General features: G+C 45.1%; 1 protein-coding gene across 1 annotated transcript in view; it reads right to left on the bottom strand.

Moving 5' to 3' along the window:
• LOC137435439 (alanine aminotransferase 2-like) overlaps window positions 1-26562 on the bottom strand; it is a 125491-nt gene that overhangs the window by 85583 nt on the left and 13346 nt on the right. Inside the window, exon 3 of the mRNA XM_078768789.1 lies at window positions 20268-20357. Coding sequence (XP_078624915.1) covers window positions 20268-20357 — 90 coding nt within the window. The remainder of the gene's footprint in view (window positions 1-20267; window positions 20358-26562) is intronic.

The raw sequence follows: 26562 nt of genomic DNA, 5'->3' as shown, positions 1-26562 counted from the left end.
ATGAACTCCCTCAAAACCAGCCATACTCCTTCCCACATGTCCATTTAGGTCTCCTCCGACCACAACTTCCTCATCTTTCACGTTTTCCATCAGCTTCTCTATAGCACACCAGAACTTGTCCTTCTCTTCATCGCACCGACCAACCTGCGGAGCATATCCCGAGATGACGTTCACCTAGAGCTTTCCAATCATCATTTTCACCATCATCAACCTATCACTCACTCTAGTCACACTCACCACACAGTCTACAAACTCCTCAGAAAACAGGACACCAACACCATTCACACCTTCTGGACACCCTTGCCACACAAACTTGTATTTCTGTCCCTGCCTACCCTTCACCATTCTCACACCACTTCCCTTCCATCTCGTCTCCTGCACACAACATATGTCCACTCTTCTTCTGACCAATACTTCCACCACTTCTCCTGATCTCCCTGTCATTGTCCCTACATTCCATGTCACAAACCTCAGAAACCGATCTCCACGTCGGGCATCAGACGTTTCGTCGTCATAAATGGAATGATTTCCACCCTTGCTTCGATCGGGTTCCCCACCTTGAGTTTTGACGAGAGGGAGTGGGGTCCCCCACGGGGTACTTCGGGCTGTACCCTGCCCATATGTACAGACTTGGCATTTAATATGGAATATTTTTTTTGTGGGGGTGAACTTACTTTTCAAGATGTCTTAGAACCAAAAGTTCATTGGAATTATGTTGAAATTATTCTCGATTTTGTTAATGTGACCTTTAAAAGAAACAAAAACCACATTTGACATTTCAATACAAATAAATTGATCCTTGAAAGTGATGTAAACTGATATCGAACTCAATTCATGGACAGTACTGTGTTAAACTTCTGTACGTTTTCCAGAAGTATCTCTTTATTTTGCACATTAGCCAAAAAATTTTTTTAACAAAAACAAAAGTTAAATTACGACTGGGATTACGGACAGTAAAATTACAGTTCAGTACTTCGTGTAACCCCCACGAGCATTCAGGAGAGCACGTACACGTTGAGGCATGCTGTTCACGAGATTTGCCAAGGTTTGGACAGGAATCGCTTGCCATGCAGTTACAATAGTCTGCTGCAATTCACGCACAGAGGTGGGCTGCTGGTCCAAGTTGTCGATTTGACACATTAATTCTGCCCACAAGTTCTCTATCGGATTCATATCTGGGGACATGGCAGGCCACTCCATATGATCTACACCACGGTCAGCAAGAAAGTGTTGGATCATGCGAGCACGATGAGGCCGTGCATCGTCATCTTGGAAGATAAAGTTTCCTTGAAAGGCTGCACGAACAAATGGAAGCAACATTTCTTCCAGAATGGCCCTGTGCTTGAACTGGTTCAGGTTTCCATTCAGAACAACCAGGTCAGTTTTGCCCCCTGCATGAAAAGCAGCCCAAACGGTCACCCCACCACCTCCAGCTTGGACTCTTGGCACTATACAATCTTCGTTGTAGGCTTCATGCACTTGTCTGTGCACTCGGATGTGGCCATATTGACGATAGACCAGAAATCTAGACTCGTCACTGAAGATCACGTGATTCCAGTGTCCTGGCTGCCATTGACGGTGCTCTCTGGCCCACTGCAATCGGCGCTGGCGGTGTTGTCTGGTCAGACGTGGCTTTCTCAGGGGATGCCTGGCACGATAGCCTGCTTGAACCAGTCGTTGGTTGACTAGCCTTCTGGATACAGGCACATTTGTCAGTTGCTGCCACTCAGCCCTAAGCCGATTAGCTGACTTGGTACGGCCATTGCGGACTAACCGGCGCAGCTGGCGATCATCCCTCCTTGTGGTTCTGCGGGGACGTCCTGACCTCGGTATTGGAGTAGGGACACCCCTCTGAGCATTTCGTTTCAGGATCTTTGACACCTGACCTTGAGTGATGCCATATTGCCGAGCAATAGCACGTTGTTTCATGCTGGAATTTCGTAAAGCCACCACTAAATGACAAACAGCATTGTCGAGTTGACGGACCATCTCCAGGGGAAGCGGCAATAACTTTTGTAGACGTGCAGCAGTTGTTTTCCACGAATACAGAATGCAGCAACCCTTATATACCCGATTGTGAAGCCAACCGTCAAATGTACCTGTCCGTACATTTTGTCACGCCACCTGTGATATAATCCTGTTATTGACTTCTTGCTGCGACAGACAATCAGTGACATGGCTCTTTTAACAAAGAAATCACCGAAGCGTAAAAGAAACTCACCAGATTGATATACCGAGTTCAGAAAGTAAACCCAAGTCAAGAAAAAATATATATTCCATATTAAATGCCAAGTCTGTCGTTGTAATTGTCATGGTTCTCTTTTTGAGGCAATGTTTTTATGGCCGGATGCCCTTCCTGACGCCAACCCTTTTTAGTCGCCTCTTACGACACGCAGTGATACGGTGTACCTATTCTAAACCGGGGTACACACCGGGTTAAAATTATTTAATAAAATTATTAATATAATAAATTTTAAAAAATTAATAAAATTAATAAAATTAACTTCAATGAAGAACTTTATCAAGACAAGATATAAGTATATATCTGTCGTATCCAAATCCTGGTTCTGGGAAATCAGAACACCTCGGTAATACTTGAGTAGATTCTCGCCAGACAAAAATACATCACTATAAATCATCAGAAAGACGTTAGTCAAACACACTGTACACCTGACACACTTTCTTATCTGAGCATGTGCATAGAAAGGTTCAGGGTTGATCAGTGAGCGTGGGGATTGGAGACTTTTGGGTCTTTGGGGACTTTTGGGTGTTTGGGGACTTTGAGTCATCGGCGTCATGTGGGTCCTTTTGGTCCTCGGGGACTTTTGGGTCATCTGGGTTTTTTGGGTACTCGGGGACTTTTGGGTGATCTGGGTCTTTTGGGTCATCTGAGTGTTTTGGGTCCTCAAGGGTCTTTTGGATCATGTGGGTCTTTTCGGACATCAAGGACTTTTGGTCATCAGGGAGTTTTCGGTGATTTGGGTCCTCGGGGACTTTTGGTTCATCTGGGTCTTTTGGGTCAAGTGTTAATGGGTCTTCCAAGGTCTAAGTGGTCTCAGCAGTCGAAAAGGTTAAAAGGCACATTTGAATAGGACGTAATTAATTTATAGACCTGAAAAATTATGACTGATGGACTGACTGACTGACTAACTAACTGACTCTCACACACACACACACACACACACACACACACACACACACACACACACACACACACACACACACACACACACACACACACACACACACACCTCCATTTGTAGTACATTCAATTCCCATGGATTCCTTGTTCAGGCTGTTTTTAAGACACCATCAGTGATGCGCCGACGCAACGAATCTGGCGCCGAGAAACCGTGACTCGAGAAGGTTTATTGATCACGTGGTTTGCTTTTACTTTGACCCGCGACTGGAGGGTTCGTGATCACGTGTCTCGTGTGCGGGGTATAGCACTGGTACCTCGCTATTTTTTTTTTTTCATAAGTGTAACAATGAAAAACATGGCATTTCCCAAGAGATGATATTTCTGCTGATATTATTTGATGCCAAGTAACATTATCACTCAAAACGCTGACTCTGAGGCAAATGTGTCTAGCGGTTCCACCCCCATCAAGATGATTGACAGTCATAGCCACGCCTACCCCAGCGCCATTCTTTTACATCGGAATGTCGTTATCCGTCCATTTCGAGGAATCCTTTCAAGCTACGAGAATTATAATACCAAAGGATGTTGCAGGAAGTAAAACTCTATCGAATGGTAGCAGAATCATTGACATTGATAGAGGCTGCTCGGAAATATGGCGTCTGAAGAAGATTATTATTCTTATTCTTATTATTACGAGTGAGATACCCGTGCTACGCACGGGTGGGAGGACAAATGCAAACAGGCAATGCAGATACGGCTAATGCTAAAGCATGAAACCAATAAATTCCACATTCCTGTAGCACCCTCAGTCGCACGTCAGACATGGACAGCAAGTTCGTGAAGGACTTCCATGAAAAACGTACCCATTCGCAAAGAAACGGGTACGTTCACGTGTAGAAACATCGATTGTGGGTCCGTGGCCAATCTGCATATCGCGATCCGCGAAGTTCACGTTTGGAAAGTAGAAACCATCACGGCATGTGGTCATTTACTTGAACTCGATATCTCATTTTTTCATTCCAAACAACATAACTCCAATCACAAATTAATCACAAAATAAACTTTTAACAACATTGTTAATGTTTCCTTCATTGTAAAAACGACCAAGTCAACAGTTAAAAGGATTTTGAGCCGATAGGCGTTACGGCCTTGGCAAGATCGATGGAGACAGCGATCTGTTAACGTATACACCGCCCAAATAGCTATGTGGAATTCCCTCATGAAGAGATTAAACTCACATCGTTTGAACTTTGGCCGAGGTCATTATTTACTTTTAATGATGTTTATATACGAATCAAAAAGAAGACAATTGGTTTTGGGTAGTCCTTTCCGCATATCTTGTGGGATTGTGAGTTGGAGAGATATCCGTGATGGCGGGGAGGGGGTTGGCATTCTCTCAAGCAGGGATGCAACCCATGTCCTTATAAAATGTGTTTGTCCGAGGTCACCGAGTCCGATCGGTGCAGCCGATTGGTGCAGCAATGCAGCGATCGGTGCAGCCGTTTGTGTGGCACCTGGGAAAATAACGTTATGCGGGAGTCCAAACCTGAAAATGCTGGAGGCCAAAGCTGAAATTGGAAAAACAATATAGCCTATTTTACTTCAGGAGATTCCAGGATTACCCACCCAATATATCGTTGCGATCGGTTCAGTCGTTTTTGCGGTACCTTCGAACGGACGGACAGACAGACAGACGGACATTTGGTGAATTATAGTAAGATTATTATTACTAGGGCATGCCCGTACTATATCTATATCTAAAATTATATCCCCCCCCTCTATTTACATGAAATGGTTTGGTCCAAAGCGAACGGCTTGCGAGTGGTGACAATCCCCCCCCTCTATTTACATGCAATGGTTTGGTCCAAAGCGAACGGCTTCCGGAGTTTGGTAAAGAAATCGCCATCGCGTGCACAAACGCGCAGGAAAGCGAATGAATCGCAAATTCGTTTTTATTAGTTGTAAAACATAGTTTAACGCCAACATAGTTTGCAAACGTGAAATAAATGAATACGCTCTCAAATGTGCCATCCGAGGCAGAGTGTGCCCGCCACGTTCGGCACACGCGATCGTTCGCTGCTCTCTGATTGGTTGAATCGTTTTTTGGACATAGCTCGGTAAGTAATTGTCCGATTAATATGAAACCTTGAAAAGGCACATCCTCGGGTCCCCAGCAATATACCTGGCAAGTTAAAAGTATATCGGACCCGTGGTTGTCGAGAAACAGCGGTCACAGACAAACGTACAGACAGAGATTACTGGAATTATAGATAGACTAGGGCATGCCCGTACTATATATATATATCTAAAATTATATCCCCCCCCCTCTATTTACATGAAATGGTTTGGTCCAAAGCGAACGGCTTGCGAGTGGTGACAATCCCCCCCCTCTATTTACATGAAATGGTTCGGTCCAAAGCGAACGGCTTCCGGAGTTTGGTAAAGAAATCGCCATCGCGTACACAAACGCGCAGGAAAGCGAATGAATCGCAAATTCGTTTTTATTAGTTTTAAAACATCGTTTAACGCCAACATAGCGCCAACATAGTTTGCAAACGTGAAATAAATGAATACGCTCTCAAATGTGCCATCCGAGGCAGAGTGTGTCCGCCACGTTCGGCACACGCGATCGTTCGCTGCTCTCTGATTGGTTGAATCGTTTTTTGGACATAGCTCGGTAAGTAATTGTCCGATTAATATGAAACCTTGAAAAGGCACATCCTCGGGTCCCCAGCAATATACCTGGCAAGTTAAAAGTATATCGGACCCGTGGTTGTCGAGAAACAGCGGTCACAGACAAACGTACAAACGTACAAACGTACAAACGTACAAACGTACAGACAGAGATTACTGGAATTATAGATAGATGAACAAGAAGATGAAATCCCGGGTTTGAGCGATCCCGTTTTTTCAGTTTATTTTGCTTTTGCCTTGGTCTGGAGAACTGAAAAGGGATCCCTACCTCAACAATCAACTGAACAGACCAGGTAGGCTCTCATATGTAGCCTAAGCGAGTTTTTAAAGAAGATAATCCAACTTTAGTTTTGCATGTAGCAGATGGGACCGACGTTTTTTCCCGCGCCATCCCTACATAGAGAGTACTCACGTACTCTCTGATAGAGAGGATTTTCCAGAGAGTCGGAGAGATCACTGATGAAGACCAGAAAAAGCACAGGGCCCAGAACACTGCCTTGGGGAACTCCAGCCGAAACAGGAAGGGGAGATGAGAGAAATCCATTCAGGGCCACACGTTGGCTGTGACCAGAGAGGAAGTCCGCAATCCATGCATGGAGATTTCCATGGATACCATAGGAGGAGAGTTTGGTGAGCAGTGCAGGGCGCCAGACCGTATTGAAGGCACATGCTATGTCAAGGGAGACAGCTCTGATTTCCTGTTTGGCAGTGATGACCTCCATCCATTGTTGAGACAGAAGAAGCAGCATGTCCAGATTAGAATGACCTGGTCTGAAACCAAATTGATGATCAGAGATCAAGCCATTGAAGAGGAGGAAGGATATGATATCGGAAGCAATGATGGATTTCATCACTTTGCTGATAATTGGGAGCAGGCTGATTAGTCTGGAGTTGCTAGGATCTGTTTTTCCACCTTTTTGTGTAAAGCGGTAATGTTGGCTGATTTCCAAGCTGATGGCAGATGACCTTGAGCAAAAGAGAGGGTGAAGAGAAGGGAGAGAGGGTGTGAAAGACCGGCAGAACAAGATTGTAGGACCCGTGGGCTGATGCCGTCTGGTCCAGTTACAGAATCAGAGTCGAGCTTTGACAGAAACTTCTCCACCCTGTCAGGAGAGAATGACACAGTCCAGGAGCAGCTGGGTACGACTGAGTCAGGTGGGTACAGAGAGAGACAGGTTTGGGACACAAGATTCTGAGGCAAACACAGAGCTGAGGCATTCAGCTTTTTCACGTGCGGAAACATGTGTGTAGCCATTTGAGGTAAGGGAGGGGATGGAGGAGGAACAAATACCAGAAACAGATTTGACCAGAGGCCACCAAGATTTGGAGGAGGGAGACAGGTTTGAGAGTTCAGCCTTGAGAGTGGAGAGATATTGTTTCCGAGCTCTCCTGAGGGTAGACACACACTGGTTCTGAGCTTTGCGAAAGGAATGGAGATTGCCTTCCGTTGGATTTGCCTTCCATGAGGAGAAGGCAAGTTGTTTCAGGGCAACTGCCTCTACACAAGATTCAGTGTACCATGTACGGGAGGAAGGGTATGACAACTGAAGACGAGATGGGATAAATCTGTGCATGAGAGAGAGCAATTTACTTTGGAAGAATTCCCAGGATGAGTTGATGTCAGACGCAGTATATTTGGGAGACCAGTCCAGATGATTGATGGCTGACAGAAGACCGTGCCAGTCAGCCTGAGTGAAATGCCAGACTCGTTGATGCTGAGGAGGCTCTCTGAGAATGGCCAGAGAGATGTCCACTTCAACAAGCAAATGGTCAGATGAACCGATTGGAGCAGAAGAAGAGCAGCAAACATTTGGAGGGAAGTTTGTCATAACCAAGTCGAGAAGAGAAGATGCTCCGTTGACTGAGATCCGGGTCGGGAAATTGACAGATTATGTCAGTCCCAGTTTGTCGCAGAAGTCCTTTGCTGAGGTGGTGAGAGGTACCCACACCCAGCCAGCTGGCATGATGACCGTTGAAATCACCACATGTGAGGAAGAGAGAGTTGGGATGAGTGGATAGAAGTTGGTCCATGTTATCATACAGCGACATGTAGATGGAGTCATCACTTGTTTGGTGGACGGTACATCCTCTGCTTGTACATTAGCCACATTTGCAGACGACTTTGAGAGCAGCGAGCCCGTTGAGGTAATCATCATGGGTCAGCACAACCAGCAAATCCAACAGACCCACCAACTGTTGCTCATTTCAAAGCCATAATCATATCAAAGATTGCCATATCAAGGTGACCGAAACATTAACGGAACATATAATTTTTCAATACAGCATTTTTACCATTATCCACAAACAATTAGGCAAGTCAAAGGTCTCAGCATGATAGGCCCATTATCGATGGCCGCCATCGTATTCCAAGCTTCTCAAGCTGGTCAGTTCAAATCCATAGCTAACTTTATTGCTCGTCAAGAACTGGTGACAAAATGTAGCTTCATTACTGGGATCACGAAACCAAATTGGAATCGCAATGGAAGGACGGACAACAGTTTCCCATATTTTGTACCCAGCCTTCAGCCAGAAATTTGTTACCCTCGATTCTCTGGCATGCAAAGGAATTGTGCAGACTGATTAAATGTCTCACAAAACGACAATGACAGGAGAACATTGCCCTAGCAATGCAGAAATTGCAACAGGCCTTGAAGGACATACGCCAAGGGGCATTGACCAAAAGTGTACTTTTGTGTACTCCTCCTCCATGACAACATGCCTTCATACAAGGCCTGTGTGGCACAGACAATCATTCGTCACTGTGGCTTTCAGCTGCTGGAATGCTGGACCACCCCCAATACAGTTGGTTACGATTCCTTAAGTGGAGGAAGAGACTGAAACAACTGAGAATTGATTGAAGGAGCAGTCCATAAATTTCTTCGATTTACTGGTATGGACAGTTTGAAGGACAGAGGGAGCAAATTGAAGTGTTGAAGTCAAGGGATATTATATTGTTACGTTTGTACGGAGTAGGCAATGATTACCTTAGTCCAGGTAGAATTGTATATGTTGTGTGGTCCGACTGTCGTGAAGAAGAAGAACCCTTGTGTACATAAGTAGGAAATTTGTTTGGACCGGATGTCGTGTAAGCGCGTATAAGTGTCCCCATGAGAGGGGTGGGGTTATGTTAATTAGTTATGGGTAATTAGTTATGGTGGGGATTATGGGTAATTAATCCCCTGTATGTAATGGTCTCTGTTATTTTTCCTCTGTTCCTTATGACAATGGAGTACACACACAAAGCTAGAAATCGCGCATTTATAACACGAAATAAAAGTGACCGGAACAAGACATTGAACAATACCGCTGGTGCTGGCAGCAGCCACATCACCACATCAAGCAGGCAGGCCCGAAAGGCCACGCCCGAAGAGCAGCGATTGGTCAGGACACAAAGAGCAACAAGATGGCCCAAGCTGACAGGAGTGGACACGCAGACGTGAGCGGATGACGTCAGAGCCGTGAGTAAAAAGGAGTTGGAGGACCGACATTTTCTCTCTCATTTTCTGGGTTTGGTGACGAACGGTCGTGTTCCCAACAATTTGTCTCTTTGGTTTGATCGCTCTCTCCAGGCTGGCCTCCATAGCGAACGGTCACACATACGGTGCCTCTTGAGCTGGACTTGGAGGTGTTGGTGGAAGGTAGACGCATTTGCGTGCTCTGCTTGCGTGGGGTTCCAATTGAAGGCACGGCCGCATTTTCTTTTCCTTGGCACGTCGGTGTTGGTGAACGAGATCGACGGGGAGGAGCAGAACGGGCGCAGCCTGCTGACTTCGTGCTCGGCGGCTAGAGGAGCGGACTGCACAGCGAGGCCTAGTTCCCGCTCGCGGGCAGTGCAGCCTATGGTTACCCCGCAAGGATGTGGAGGCCTGTGACGATTCCTGACGAGGTTCAAGAGCCGCTCAGAGCAAAGTGCCACACACACACATTTTTATTTTCACCTTTATTTTTCCCTTTGTGTGTATACGGGTCTGTTTGGGGACGTCCCATTTAGGAATCTTAATTTTAATGTGCATTTCTTTGTTACCAGCATTTATTCAATAAAGCCGGTGTTTTTTGTACATTTTCATTCCTTGTCGGTTTGAGTTAATTGTCGCAGGTGCAAAGATGTCCGGTGGACCCGTGCAGGTAAGCGCTCGCGGCCCTTCCCCCACTCCCCCTCACGCGTATAAAGGTCCGCCATTGGATTGAATGCCACGGAGTTAAAGCTCGTTTGGTCATCTGTCACCCTGCAGTGAGACACACGACAATATATTTAAAAATAACAAGTCGGTGAGTCTTGGATTTTTGTGATTACGTTGTTCCAATAACTTTTTGAATTTCCATTTGAAACACCAGAATTGTACCTACAGGGATTATTTTCAATGCATTGAAAATTCCTCCTGGAAAACATCCAATAAAAGGCTGTTTGTTTTGAGAGTGAACATCAAGCGGTTGGGGTTCATTTAAGAATAATAATAATAATAATAATAATACATTTATTTTATATAGCGCTTTTCAAGAAGCCCAAAGACGCTTTGACAGAGTGCAAAAAGACAAAAATAAATAGGTAAATAATCAAAGCAAAAGGAAGGAGAAGGAGGAGAGATAGTCAGGGGTTAAATGCTGTGGGTTAAATGTTAAATGCAGTGTTGAACAGGTGGGTCTTGAGTGATGTTTTTAATGTGGTGAGTGAGGAGGAGTCTCTGATGGTGTGAGGTAGTGAGTTCCAGAGGGTGGGAGCAGTGATGGAGAAGGCCCTGTCCCCCCAGGATCTGAATTTGGTCTGGATGGGGGGGGGGACAGGAGGTTGGCGCCAGCAGAGTGGAGGTTGCGGGTGGGAGTGTGTCTGGAGAGCAGGTCAGTCAGGTAGGATGGGGCCAGGTTATGGAGGGATTTGTAGGTCAAGAGGAGGATTTTGTACTGGATTCTCTGGGGGATGGGGAGCCAGTGAAGCTTATAAAGGACGGGGGTGATGTGGTCACGGGTCCGGGAATGGGTGAGTAGACGGGCAGCGGAGTTCTGAATGTATTGGAGTTTATTGATGATTATTGAGGGTGAGCCATAGAGGAGGCTGTTGCAGTAGTCCAGACGGGAGGTGATGAAGGCGTGGATGAGGGTTTCTGCAGCCGTGGAGGAGAGGGATGGACGGAGACGGGCGATGTTTTTCAGGTGAAAGAAGACTGTCTTTGTGATTTGTTTAGTGTATTTGTCGAAGGAGAGGGTTTGGTCAAAGATGATGCCAAGATTCCGGATGTGAGGGGAGGTGTATACTGGGAAACCGTCAATGTTGAGGGCGAAGTTATGGATGGATTTGGTGAGCGTTTTTGGGCCAATGATGATTATTTCAGATTTATCATAGTTAAGTTTGAGGAAGTTGATTTGAAGCCAGGATTTTATTTCAGTGATGCAGTTTGTCAGGATAGAGTGGGTGGTGGTGGAGATGAAAAGCTGGATGTCATCGGCGAAGCAGTGGAATTGGAGACCATGACGGTGGATTAAGTGACCAAGGGGGGACAGGTACAGGATGAAGAGGAGGGGGCCGAGAACTGAACCTTGGGGGACACCTTGGGGGAGGGGAGCAGTGGGGGATTTGCAGTTATTGATGGAGATGAACTGCGTCTGTCAGAGAGGTAAGATTTGATCCAAGAGAGGGCAGTGCCGGTAATGTTAAAGGTGGTTTCAAGTCGGGTGAGGAGGATGGTGTGATTGATGGTGTCAAAGGCAGCGCTGAGGTCGAGGAGGATGAGAATGTTGAGGTTGCCGGCGTCAGAGGAGAGGAGAAGGTCGTTGGTGATTTTGAGGAGGGCAGTTTCAGTACTGTGGTTGGAGCGGAATCCGGATTGGAATGTTTCATACAGGTTATTGGCAGAGAGGTGATGTTTGAGTTGAGTGGCTACAGCGCGTTCCAAAACTTTTGACAGAAAGGGTAGGTTGGAGATGGGTCTGAAGTTATTTAGGGTGTCAGGGTTGAGTCCAGGTTTTTTCAGAATGGGGGTAACAGCAGCAATTTTGAGGGATGATGGGACGATGCCTGTAGACAGGGAGGAGTTTATTGTTGCAGTGATAAGTGGAGAGAGAGCAGGAAGGGAGGCCTTGACAAAGCTGGAGGGGATGGGGTCAAGAGTGCAGGTGGCAGTTTTCATTCCTATGAGGAGTTCAGAGAGGTCAGTAGGGGAGACTGGGGAGAATTGAGACAGGGGTTGGCAGGATAAGAGGGGGCAGGTGGTTTGAGGGGGAGCGGGTGCGGTGGTGGCTAAGCTGTTGTAGATGTTGTCAATTTTGCTTTGGAAGAATGAAAGGAAGGAGATGCAGTTGTCTACTGTGAATGACTGGGTGGTAGTGTCCAGGGGGCTGAGGAGTTTGTTTATTGTAGAGAAGAATGCTTTTGGGTTTCCGGAGACAGAGTGGATAATTTGAGAGTAGTAGGCGGAGCGGGCGCGGGAGAGGGCATCTTTGTAGTGCTGTAGGTGGTCCTTGTAGGCTTGGGAGTGAATTGTGAGACCTGTTTTATTGCGGAGTCTTTCAAGTTGGCAAGCACGAGTTTTCATCAGGCGGAGTTCAGGGGTAAACCAGGGAGCAGAATGGGTGAAAGAAACTGTTTTGGTTTTTATAGGCGCAAGCTGGTCGAGGCAGAAGGAGAGAGTGTGGTTGTAGTAGTCAGTGAGGTCAGAAGGGGTGTGGAGGCCAACGAAGGGAGAAGTGGGTATTTTTTCAGAGAGGGTGGATGAGAATGAGGTAGGTGAAAGAGAGTTTAGCTTACGGAAGTTGATAATGCGATAATGCCTTGGTGCTGGGGTGGAGGTGGTGATGTTGATGGTCATAGTGATGGCTAAGTGGTCAGAGAGGGTGAGGTCGGAGCTAGAGAGATGGTGCAAAATTAGTCCAGTAGAGCAGACAAGGTCGAGAATGTGACCACGGTTATGGGTAGGAAAGTTGACATGTTGAGTGAGGTTAAAGCAGGTGAGTAAATCAGTGAAGTCAGTGGTTATTGTGGAGTCAGTGGAGTCCATGTGGATATTGAAATCACCGAGGAGGAGGATTGAGGGGGAGAAGGAACAGAGCTGGGTCAGAAAGTAAGAGAAGTCAGACAGGAATGATGGGTGTGGTTTGGGAGGGCGGTAGACGACTGCCATGACTGACTGTGTGTGACCAGAGAGTTTAAAAGCCAGGTGTTCAAATGATGGAGCAGATGAGATGGAGATGAGGCTGGTTTTGATGTCCTGTCGGTGAATTACGGCAATTCCACCACCTCGGCCCTCCGAGCGTGGTTTATTGATGTATGAATATCCATTGGGTGTCGTGAGGTTGAGAGAGAAGTCGTCCAGAGGTTGTTGCCAGGTTTCAGTGAGAAATGGTTTCACCATTTCATTTCGTATCATCACTGCCTGCCATTGGCGAGCACACTAATTCTACATCATTTGCCTCTGCAAGATCCTTTGGCATACATGTGCCATGCATGAGCATGCCACAGCTGAAGAGATGTTCCATGGTCTCGGGGCCAATGCCGCATTCATATTAATCACCTGGGGTTTACATGAGGAATAGTCTCAGTGTTCCGCAAGCATTTCTCTGGCGTGGCACCCTAGCTCCCTCCAAATACCATCCAATGCTAGTAACGGAAACTAGCTTTCTGTAGCATTCATCAATCGTTCACGTAACCCGCATCATGCATGTCGAGCTAGCACAAGAACCCTAATTCCCATGTTGCAATAAGGCTTGCAACATTCCCTCATTGCCATCAGAATATAAATACATACATACAATAAATAAGCAACTGGAATGGCACTCAGTAGAGCACATACCTCCGCCAGGCAAAATAGTTTACGTTTTGTATTCCACTGATAGGCTGGATCTGGATTCGGACCTGAACCAAAATCGAATCAGCTTGTTGTCGTCACATAACCAACTCATCCACCCTGTTTTGTCATAACTCGTCAACAATCTTTTGAGATATCATGTTATGTATAGTTTTGGTCCCATCTCTCAATAGTGAAGAATCTCTTTAAAAAATAAAAATAATATTGTGTCTGGATCTGGATACGGGTCACCAAAATCAAACCAATTCGTCCTCGTCACACCCCACCTGCCCACCAAATTTCGTCCAAATCCATCCACAACTTTTTGAGATATCCTGCTCACCGCCAAACAAACAGACAGTGGTGAAAACATAACCTCCGCCCACCTTTGGTGGCAGAGGTAAATGGGTAAATAATTTTGTTTTGGCAAACAGGGTTGGCGGCAGGAAGGGCATCCGGCCGTAAAACATTGCTTCAAAAAGGGGACCAAAAAACCACAACAACCACGGTCCCCGAAAAGGCCAACCCCCGCTTTGCGGGGAAAAATGGCCTCTAAACGGTGGGTTTTTTTTTTTAGACAAAGCATTGCTCTTTGGTAGTGGTAATAGAAAGAAATTCGTATGCTTTGATATTCCTCTTGTTTCATTATCTATGCTTTGTCTGAAAGCTCTTATGATCCATGATGTCATATGGCATTTACTTCAAAAAAAGGAAAATCCAAAGCTACCCAAAATCTGCTGTTGCTCCAAAAGTTAAACTTGTAACTTCATCCAAAGATCCAGGCACACCCATCCCTGCCTGGCCCAAGCACAGCGAAGCAATCAAATAAAAGTCCGTGTCACCATCGCATCATGCTTGTCAGGGTTCCATGTGCTTGCCTCACAAATGAGAGGACCCAGATTTGATTCCTGAGACGGGCAAAGCAAGTTCCCATACTCCAAATGCCCTGGTTTACCAATCAGCAAATAGAAGACCAGTTGTTCGTCGATTTGACGCTCTATATAAATCTGGGTAAGGGTTCTGTCAGCGTCGACAGCAAATGGTCTGGTCTTCTTTGAGGTACTACTAGCTACCAGGTTACGCTGCTTGCTAAACTCATGTTGTGGTCACTATCCAGAAAGCACATCATACTGAATTTTTTCTTAATGCTCTCAGGTGTCCATAGCCACTGTGAATGGCAATGTACAATTACAGAAGGATTTGTTTTCATGAATGAAAGTTTCCAAAGCAGCATTGATGCTCATTATGCAAACATACTGATGTGAAAAAACAAAATTCTAAACCAGAAGCTACTCTATTACACAGATATTCCTTTATTATTATTTCATATCCAGCCTGTGGCTGCTGGTTGCATCATTGCTGGGAGCAAATTCAACTCATTTTGACGGAGAGACCTTACTCACGACAACACGTTACATAGTGCAGATTAATGGCATTAACCCAACATATCCAAAGAAAATGTGCCTCGTCCCCACACGGATGCATGAAATGTGCTTACTCATTACAGAGGTTAATGTTCTATTTTTTCCACTCCCACTCATTGTACATTCCTACAAACCTTGCTTTCCAACACGAAACTTCAATAACATGCACATTAGGTTTTTCAAGTGCTGACGTGTCAATTCTTTTTAATTGCACAAGACAAACAATTATATGCATTTGCGTGTGCAGTGAAGCACAGGAAGAAAATTACGAGGCAAGAGGTTGGAAAGTAGACCAGCTTTGCGAAGTGGCATGAACAATGCATAGAGGTCTCACAACAACTTTAGAGCTTTCCAACAGCTGTCACGAGTAGGGGATGAGGCGAGGACATAATTAACAGAACAATAGCACCCAAAGTCAACAATAACAGAGAACAAAAGTGACAATAAAACGTTTTCTTTTTAAAATCTTGTTACAAAGGATGCTACCTGCTTTGTCACACAACCGAATCCGATAACACTCTCAAAAGGGCGCACCTACTCCCAGGTTCACTGCGCTTCTTTAAAACACAAAAAGATGCAGACAAAAGGCATCTTCAGCTTCCAAAATTCCTGCTCACCCGATCCCTGCACCCTTCCGCCAATGTTTCCCTGTGTGTGCTTCCAACGCTCTCACCCTCTGGTCTACCAATAGAGATCTGCACTCTAACCTCACAGATCTGTCCATCCAGGTTACTGCATCTAACCCGGATATTGCAGATCTCACGAAACATTTTTTTTTCAACAGGATGACCTGGACTCGTCCTGGTTATTGGCTCCTCTGCTCTGACAGGCCTAATTCCCATACTGGTGGTGGTGTTGCTATGCATGTACATTACTCCCTTCCCCACAACCCATGCCATTCATTGGTCACCTCTAACCCTATGGACTACATTTAGGCATGTGCTCCTCTCTGTAACAATGCATTACTTATTTATGTATTCTTCTGCTCCCCTCCACTGCACCCACCCCCCAACCCTAATTACTTGATACATGAGGCTCTTTCTGCAAACAATGACTGCTGTCTGTTCGCCCGTTCATTCTTTATAATCTGTAGGGACTATTTGCCACCATTGCAGCAGGCTTGGTGTTGCCTCACACACACTTCAGTACATGGCCGAGCCAGTCATTCTGTGGAAAGATAGGATTTGCTCATTCCACTTATTTTGCAACACACATATCCTGAAATGGCAACCATTTATTACTGTACCAGGTCACATCATGCATTTCCTTTAACTTGTCCTGTTCCTCATCAGCACCTCTGGGATATTCTCACCATGTGTTGGTAAAAGTGGCCATATCTTTGGCAATTTAAATTTTAAAAGATTCAAGGTGAAGACATGTATGGGAGGATTGCTTTGGCCTAAAATCCACTCTCTCCAGTCAAAATTGGTTCATTATCACATCAGCTCCTAAGAATGATTGTTCCTGGAATTTATTATACAATGGACACATTTCTCTTCTTCACAAGCTAATTCCATCCCACATTAATCTTTTCTGTCCATTATCTCAACTCTGGTACACTGATGTGTGTGGTAGAGCCAGGGCAAGAAAATAACTCTCATTCTCCTCCTGGAAGGCAACCCCTTCTGATAGCAACCTGCAATCTCTCTGCACAGCTAGGAACCCTTGTGTATTTGTCTAATGAAGAGCCAGTGCCCAACCTCAACCTCATATGCGATCCAAATTCACCAACCTCTCACAATCCTCCAAATCCTGGTTGGAGCTGGTCAGGTCTGTGTCTGGAAAACATTTCCCTTCCATTCATTCCCTACTAAAGATGGAGTCAGCTCTGCTGAGTTACTGCTTGAGAAAAGGCAAAGTTATTGAACTCTGTCTTCACTGAAATGGCCAAGGTCCCACATCCATCCATCCCTTCATGTACCCACCTTTTCTACCTTTACAGAATGTTCCCTGTAGGCATAGCACATGGACTTCTCCCCTGTAACAGTAGAAAAGCTTCTTACCCAGCTTGACACCTCTACTGCACATGCTCAAGTTCTAGGGAACGTCAGTCCTAACATACCCTCTTTCTTTCACAGGTCTTTCTTGGACGGGCAACATCCTCCTACATGGAAAGTTGCAACCATCACTCCTATGCACAAGACAGGTTCCAAAACTGATCCCTCAACTACAAACCGGTCAGCCCTCTCCACATTATAAGCAAAGTAATTGAGTCCATAACAATAAGAGATTAGATCAAGTACTGGAAATAAACCCACTCAAAACACAACATGTATCAATTATCCAATTGGCTTCAGCTGGCAATGACCTGTTTTGGATTGGCCACTTCTCTTATATCTCTTATCGTTATGTCCAACTGGATGAATCACAACTTTCATCAATTTGATGGTGTCCTTAAATGCACCAACCTCAACCATTATCGCTTCTCTAAATCCATCCTCTCTGACAACCAGTCTTGGCTTCGGACTTGGCCGTTCCACCTTGTCAATGCTACTCCTTTGACAACACAACAGTGGATGGATGCCTTGAAACACAAACAAGAGGTTAGGCCCTTAGGGCAATCTCTCAAGCCTTTGATAATACCTGACAGGCAGGCTTGATTTCCAAGTTGTCTTCATTTGATATTCAGGGTTCACTGCTGAAGTGGTTAATCCAATTTCCTTAAGGAGTGGAAATTACAGGTGATCCTTGATCGTGTCCTCTCCCATGATCTTTCCCTTTTGGCCAGGGTTCCACAAGACAGCAAATTAGGACAGATACTCTTGATTGACAGCAATGATCCGCCTGATTCTCTTCAAAACCAGCCTTACCATTTTGTAGACGACTCCATCCTGTGCAGAACGACACATCACATTTATGAAAGGTTGGCCACTGCTGAATCACTTTTATTAGACCTGGAAAGATAATCTGTTCGTCACCTACTTTGAACACACCATTCAATGCAGGCAAGTAGTCACACGCTTTCACATTGTCTCTCCGCAAGGATCAGGAATCAAACTAGCCAATCCACTTCCCTGGCCAACAATTGGAAGAGGAGGAGTTCTTGTCTCACTATCTGCCATAACGTTTCATGGGTACAGACCATACCACTAAGCTAGCATATCAATGGAATATTTCTCCAGACTGAGCTGGTGCTCCTGCTTACCATCTTGCTCTTCTTAAATGAGTCAAAAACAAGGCCTTTTGTGCCTTGCCATCTCAAGGTAGGAGGCAGATTCCCAAAGATTATCCTGCTGCAGTTTCTTAACTCCGCTCTTCCCAAGGCTCTCCAGGTCACATGTTCATGCAGACATCCTCATCTGCTCATCCTCCCAAAGTCCAGACTAGTTGCCCACCTGTATTCAATTGTCCCCATATTCTTTGGATTGTGGAATCATCTCCCCGTATCTGTTGTCTCATCTTCCTCACTTCAGTCTTTCAGATGCACTAACCATCACAACCTCAAGTGCTCACCCATACACACCCACGGTCTGTTTTACACACTTATTCTGTCCCATCCCGTTCCTCTTTTTTGTTTTATTTCTCCTTTTGTATGTGTACCACCACCCCTCACCCACCAGGGATTATCCTGGAGGATTTTAGCAATGGGAGAAAATCTCCCTGTGTACAAAACAATGAAATTTTTTCCAAACACGATGGGATCATACAAAATTGTTTTGAGATAAAATTTTACTCGCGCTCGTCAAATCTCATTATTCTCGGGGTATTAATTAAAAATAAATATGGTCAAGAAAACAAAGACTTGTGTGTTTCTTTCTGTATTCAAATCGACTATCTCACTCCCTGTGGCTTTTATTGTGTAAATGATGAACCATGCCACAGATACGTTTAACACATACGTTGCCATGAATTAGCACATTTGATCACATTTAAATATGCCACTTCCTGTTGCCGAGGTGATATGCAGATCCGTCAAAAATAGAGTGGAGGGCGTCATTGTTTTAGGATCCAAAACTCTGGCTGTTACACACAGCTTGTGATGTACAGCAATGTCTGTACTCTCGTCTGTCATAATTGTAATGGCAGGTGACTTGTGGAGCTTCTCGCTGATGGATTTATCAATTGTTGTGGAAATGGCATCCAGAAAACCACAGGCTGATTTATAACTCGCATATGTCACATGTTTGTTCACTTTTAAATTCTCCAGATTTGGGGTATTAAGCTCTGACAACAAGGTCAGCAAGCTGTTGTACTTAGACAGGGGAATTGCTTCCTTCGACATCCAATACACCACTTTCAGACACATCAAAATACTTTCCTCTTCTTTTGATTTAGCCCCCTCAACCGTCAGTTGAAGATTTATTCTCGCCAATGGTGCTGCAATCTCTCGTTGGTGATCAGATGACAATATATGTCGGGTTATTGTAGTCGATTTGAAATTATTTGTACCTTGACTTAGACTGTTGACTAACTTCTCCGATCTACACAGTGAACAATACATTTTGCTCTGATCGGCATCATATCTCAGCCAGTCTCCGAATTTAAGGACCCAGATGTATTGAAACGTTATTAAAGTTTTGCCGGAAGTAGCTGTCTGCATTGTGGCGGCCCTGGCCACTGTCCCGCTTTCACCCTGCACACGGTGTCTAGCTGGATCATCCTGGTTGTCCTCAGTGTTAGAACTACTGCTGGTAACTATAAAGAATCGTTTTATACTTTGCCCATCAGGCTGTGGTTGCGGAGGTCTCTTTTTCGGCGGCATTTTCGGAAAAAACGTAATCCAGAAACGACTGCAGACAGCGAACACGTGGTTGCCGAAAAGCCGTCGTTTAATGCCGCAAAACATTGTCACGGCTACCGTAAAACGTGAAAGCGAAATTAAAATGGCTACGGTCAGTTTACAGTTTAGAATAGCTTCGTCTTTGATAACTTCCAGACCTGACAAAAGCAGTAGTAAGTACACGAATTGAGACTGTTTCGCCTGAAAACTATACCGCGACAACTGACACGCTCTATGCGATTTTTTATCGCTCTGGCCAAAATTGTATGCGATGATTTTCCAACTTTATGCGAGAATATCGCGGAATGGCGGCCAAAGTCAATCCCTGACCCACCACCCCTTCGCTCCCCTCAGCCCAAGATGCATTGGTAGTTTGTGATCCTCCGGCCATTTTCCATTCAGCTGCAGACCCTTTTGTAAACAAGTAAAAATAATTGTAAATAAATAATTAACGAAACAAACGAACCATATATATAAAGAAAAGAGAGGTCAGAATAATGTGCTTTTCAAACCTGTCGCAGGAAAGTGATCGGCTGCTGTCCCATAGCATGGCAATCCCCGATGTTTGCAAAAATCACCTCTTCAAATGGCCATTTCACACCCTGAGGGACACATGGCTGCAGTCAAACAAGGTACACTCGCTCACTGATCATGCTAAAATAGTCAGAACGCAAAACAATACGTCCTTGCCTCACGCGTCAAGTCAGAACACGTCCTTGCTTCAACCAAGCAAAATAAATTAAACTTCAAAAGTTAGTTCTTCAAATAGTTTATGGAGAATTTTCTTTGTATTTAGTGTTAAGCCAGCTGTTCCATCTGCAGAAATGAGCCGTCCCTTACTAAATTTTTATAATTACTGCAATAAACATTTTTATATTTAGAGGTCTCCAGGTAAAACTAAATTTGCTCCTGATTTACCACTGTATGAGTTTGTATTGCCCAACACAATTAAACCAATGATCAGATTCCATCAACATTAGAAAGTGTGGCAATTAATTTTCAGTTCAATAAGAGTACAATTAATTCATTCAGGACAATTTAACAGTAATCAACACCATTAAGAAAATTCCCATCAATGGAAGGTGCTCAGAATTTATATGATAACCAAAAGGTGTTTTTCCTTTTCTTTACAAGAGTGAGGCTCATGGAGAGCAAGGTAGAACTGACAGTGAGACAAACATCAAGGGAATGAACGAACAGGAAATAGGAGTGGGAGGGGAGGAAATGCTGAAACTAGCAAGGATGATGGTTGGGTGTTAATGGGGGTAAATAATAAATGAGAATCATGGGTTGACGAGATGGCGGTGCACTGTCTGCTTCAAGTCCTGGAGTGAAGAATGAGACAGAACAACCTCTGAAAGGTGGCTCCATAGACAGGGAAAATAGGCATAAGGAAGTTGAGGTGTGCAGTCAGTCTGGATTTTGGAAACCTAACGACAAGGGGGTCAATGGACTCGTTGCGTAGGAATGGTCGTGGACAGAGCAGAGGGCGCAATATCGGAAAATAGATGCTAGAAAACATTAAGACGACAGACCTATCTGCAATGTGACAGCAACAGACCTTATGCTTCAGCCTCATCATCATTCCAATAATTTTGAGAGCATCAGATTGCAAAGAATCAGGGATATGTTATTTGCGGTTTTGGAAAATGTACCCCGGGGAGTGCATTCACATACACTTAGGAAACCCCAGTCAGTTATTTCTCTAGTTTGTGTGAAGGTAGACCTTTTCCCATTTAGTCAGGTTCACAATGTTTTTTCGTTCAAAATTTTGGTAGATTAGCAAAACTATACATTTTTGGAATATTCAGAGCATGAGGCATCCAAAAATTAATGTTTACATTTGCGTAGACACCTTTGCGAAAATGACACTCAGGACAGTGATGAAGATCTGTAAAAGCATATTCCTGAACGGTATAGACCTCGTAGATCCTGTGTATAGGACTTATAGTTCAATCTGATACTACCTATAACTTCCTATAACAACCTATAACTTCAAAGGACTTGCAATATCATGTACAGTGAAACCTTGACTTACGAGTGCACCAACTTACGAGTTTTCCGAGATACGAGCCGTCGCTCGGTCGAATTTTTGCTTTGTGATGCGAGCCGAGATCTGAGTTACGAGCTTACGCCACCCGCCACTAGGTGGCCCAACGAGCGTTCAGGTCACGTGGTTATCTTGCCGTGCAAGCATCTCTGCCGTATATCGCTGTTGCTTTGTTTTCGCATTTTGGTTATTTTGGAAAATTTCTTAGTTTTAACCATGGGTCCTAAGAAATTGAGTGCCAAGGGCAGTGCTGAGAAGACGAAGATGATGTGCTTGGATATAAAACACGCAATCGTCGAAAAACATGAGCGAGGTGTGCATGTTGTCGACTTGGCGAGGCAGTACGATCGTAGTACTTCTACGATATGTACGATTTTGAAGCAGAAGGAGTCGATAAAGGCTATAACGCCAGCCAAGGGCGTTACGATTATTTCAAAGCTCCGGACCTCTATCCATGAAGAGATGGAGAAGTTGTTGTTTGTGTGGTTGACGGAGAAGCAGCTCGCAGGAGATACCGTGACCGAGGGCATCATGTGTGAGAAGGCCCGAGACATTTACGGGGATTTGGTGCAGCAGACGGCGGGAACATCAACGGACGAGGCATCGGAAGAGTCATTCAAAGCCAGTCGGGGATGGTTTGATAATTTTAAGAAGAGGACCGGCATTCACTCCGTCGTCAGGCATGGTGAGGCAGCAAGCTCGGATGTGAAGGCAGCTGAAGATTTTATTATAACTTTTGCCGAACTGATAGAAGCCGAAGGATACATCCCCCAGCAAATCTTCAACTGTGACGAGACAGGGCTCTTCTGGAAAAAGATGCCGAGGAGGACGTATATAACGGCAGAGGAGAAGAGCATGCCAGGCCACAAACCCATGAAGGATAGGTTAACCCTTGCACTGTGCGCGAATGCGAGTGGTGACTGCAAGATTAAGCCGCTACTCGTATATCACTCTGAAAACCCCAGAGCCTTTAAGTCTCATAAGATACTTAAAGAAAAACTGCAGGTTATGTGGAGAGCAAACGCAAAGGCGTGGGTCACCAGGCCGTTCTTTGTGGAGTGGGTAAACCTGGTCTTTGGTCCTGCCATCAAGAAGTACCTTTTGGAAAATAACCTACCCCTGCAAGCCCTTCTCGTCCTTGACAATGCTCCCGCACACCCACCAAACCTCGAAGACGACATCCTTGAAGAATTTAAGTTTATTAAGGTCCTCTACCTTCCAGCCAACACCACCCCTATCCTGCAGCCCATGGACCAGCAGGTGATTTCAAATTTCAAAAAGCTCTTCACCAAGCACCTGTTCCGGCGCTGCTTTGAGGTTACGGAGAGCACAAACCTCACCCTTCGAGAGTTCTGGAAGGATCACTACAATATCGTGACCTGCCTCAGAATTATCGACATGGCCTGGCAGGGTGTTACAAGGAGGACCTTAAACTCTGCATGGAAGAAGCTGTGGCCTGAGGTTGTGTCCGAAAGGGACTTCGAAGGATTCGAACCTGAAGTGTTAGTGGTGGAGGAGATTGTGTCCCTCGGAAAGTCCATGGGCCTGCAAGTGAATGAAGAAGACGTCAACGACCTCGTCGAGAAGCACGAGGAACTGACAACGGAGGAATTAAAGGAGCTACAGCAGCAGCAGAATACGGAGGTTTTGCAGGAAATTAACACGGAGGAGTCAGAGGCGGAGGTGGTTATCGCTACAAGTGAGATTAAGGAAATGTTGGGAATGTGGGAGAAAATTTCAGAGTTTATTGAAAAGAAACACCCTGAAAAAGTCGCAACAGGTCGTGCGTTGGCGCTGTGTAACGACACTTGCCTCACTCATTTTCGAAACATTTTGAAAGGGAGGAAGAAACAAACCTCCTTGGACAGGTTTTTATTGAAACGCCCTGCAAGTGAAAGCGAGGAAAGTGTGGCGAAAAAGGCAAAAGTTATCTCCTCCACCTCCGCCAGCATCTTCGTCTGATCTTCAAGGTAAATACACTTAATAAAACCAGTTTATTTCTTTACATTCTCTTTTATTATGTACAGTATATATGAGGTCGTGCTTGTTTATACATTATTTGTTATTTATAAAGTACATTTTTCTTATTTAAAAACACGTAACAAAAAAAATTGGTGTGGTTTTTGTGGGGCTGGAACGGATTAATAGCATTTCAATTCATTTTAATGGGGAAATTTAATTTGAGAAACGAGCAAATTGAGTTACGAGCTCGGTCACAGAACGAATTAAACTCGTAAGTCAAGGTTTCACTGTATTATGTAATACAGTTATATCACAAATATAAAGACAATGGTTTTCAATTACCTTTGTTTGTTGCTTTTCTATAATCCTGAGCACTATTTTGAGGCCTTTATTGGATTCCTTGACCCAGAAAACATAGGATATGCATATTTAATTAAGTCTCTAGGTTGACTAGAAGCCGAGATCGCGCAAAATATGTATTTTATGGCGGCCATTTTCAAAATCCAAAATGGCGGCCATGCAGGTGTCTGTGCAAATGCCAACATGGATTTTCAGATTCTCCATGCTCTGAAGATTCCAAAAATGTACAGCTATGCTAATCCCAAAATTTTGAAAGAAATTATATTTGTTAACATAGTGAACCTGACTATCTTCATCACTGTCCTGAGTGTCATTTTCGCAAAGGTGTCTACGCAAATGTAAACATTAATTTTTGGATTCCTCATGCTCTGAATATTCCAAAAATGTATAGTTTTGCTAATCTACCAAAATTTTGAACGAAATTATATTTGTTAACATAGTGAACCTGACTAATTGTCTAGGTGTTTGGGTATGGGAAATGAATGAATGAATAGTCTATGTATTCCCAGTGTGATGTTTCCCTATTTGCCGCTATATCTCTTTCCTTCAATCCACCATCGGTTCGTTCCAACAATCTTTCTCTCAATCCACCATGTTTTGACAGATCCACCATTGGATCCGGAGATCCACAATGGTCCGGTCTGGAGAGGACGCTGGCGTTACTTGTTCGCCGCTTCTCCGACTGGGCCATTGTACATAGTTTGCTTTTCTGGTGGTCGTGGCGGATTTTTGACCGTTGGGTCTGCCCTCTGCTCGGTCCCAGCTCTGCTCCTGGCTTCACCTGCCGGGCTCCTCCACTGTTTCCTCAGGCCCGCTCCCGTTGTTTGTGGCCTTTGTTTGCGGCGGTGGCTGTTTGCCGCTGTGGTCTTGATTAGCGGCTGCGGTCGTTTGCCGCTGCGTTTGCCGCTTTGCCTCCTCGACCTTGGCCTCGTACTCGTCCCTTCGCTCCTGCCTGGCATGGCTCTGAGGTACTCCGCCGCAAGGCTTCTTCTGCTCAATACTCACTCCACCCCATCATGCATCTCTGCAATCAAATCCCACGGACCCCTGCGACGACCCAGATATATTCATAAAGGCTCCGGTCATAAGTTTGTTTACTTACATACAGGTCACTCCATTCCCGTACTCTGGTCGGCTCAGTGCACTCCCACTCATCGTCCCAGCGCACCTGGTCACAGCAACGCACACGATCGCACCTCCTGTCTGCAAACCCTGGCTAAATCACCTGAGTTCATCCCCACCGTACAAAGCAACATCAAGCTCACCCTGTTCAATACCCGGTCCCTCGACAACAAAAGCCTCATCCTGAACGACTACATTCTGGATAATAAACTGGACTTTCTCTGTCTCACTGAAACCTGGCAACAACCACTGGACTACTTCTCACTCAGCCTCACTACACCCAATGGATATTCCTACATCAATAAACCACGCTCGGAGGGCCGAGGTGGTGGAATTGCCATAATTCACCGACAAGACATCAAGACCAGCCTCATCTCAATCTCATCTGCTCCATCATTTGAACACCTGGCTTTTAAACTCTCTGGTCACACGCAGTCAGTCATGGCTGTCGTCTACCGCCCTCCCAAACCACACCCATCATTCCTGTCTGACTTCTCCTACTTTCTGACCCAGCTCTGTTCCCTCTCCCCCTCAATCCTCCTCCTCGGTGATTTCAATATCCACATGGACTCCACTGACTCCACAATAACCACTGACTTCACTGATTTACTCACCTGCTTTAACCTCACCAAACATGTCAACTTTCCTACCCATAACCGTGGGCACATTCTGGACCTTGTCTGCTCTACTGGATTAATTTTGCCCATCTCTCTGGCTCCGACCTCACCCGCTCTGACCACTTAGCCATCACTATGACCATCAACATCCCCACCAAGGCATTATCGCACTTTCAACTTCCGTAAGCTAAACGCTCTTTCACCAACCTCATTCTCGTCCACCCTCTCTGAAAAAATGTCCACTTCTCCCTTCGTTGACCTCCACACCCCTTCTGACCTCACTGACTACTACAACCACACTCTCTCCTTCTGCCTTGACCAGCTTGCGCCTATAAAAACCAAAACAGTTTCTTTCACCCATTCTGCTCCCTGGTTTACCCCTGAACTCCGCCTGATGAAAACTCGTGCTCGCCAACTTGAAAGACTCCGCAATAAAACAGGTCTCACAATTCACTCCCAAGCTTACAAGGACCACCTACAACACTACAAAATGCCCTCTCCCAAGCCCGCTCCACCTACTACTCTCAAATTATCCACTCTGGCTCCGGAAACCCAAAACCACTCTTCTGTACAATAAACAAACTCCTCAGCCCCCTGAACACCACCACCCAGTCATTCACAGTAGACAACTGCATCTCCTTCCTTTCATTCTTCCAATGCAAAATTGACAACATCTACAACAGCTTAACCACCACC

This window comes from Myxine glutinosa, unplaced genomic scaffold, assembly GCF_964187855.1.
Source record: "Myxine glutinosa unplaced genomic scaffold, kmMyxGlut1.1 SCAFFOLD_473, whole genome shotgun sequence".
Lineage (NCBI taxonomy): Eukaryota > Metazoa > Chordata > Myxini > Myxiniformes > Myxinidae > Myxine > Myxine glutinosa.
This window is presented reverse-complemented; position numbering and strand designations above follow the sequence as displayed.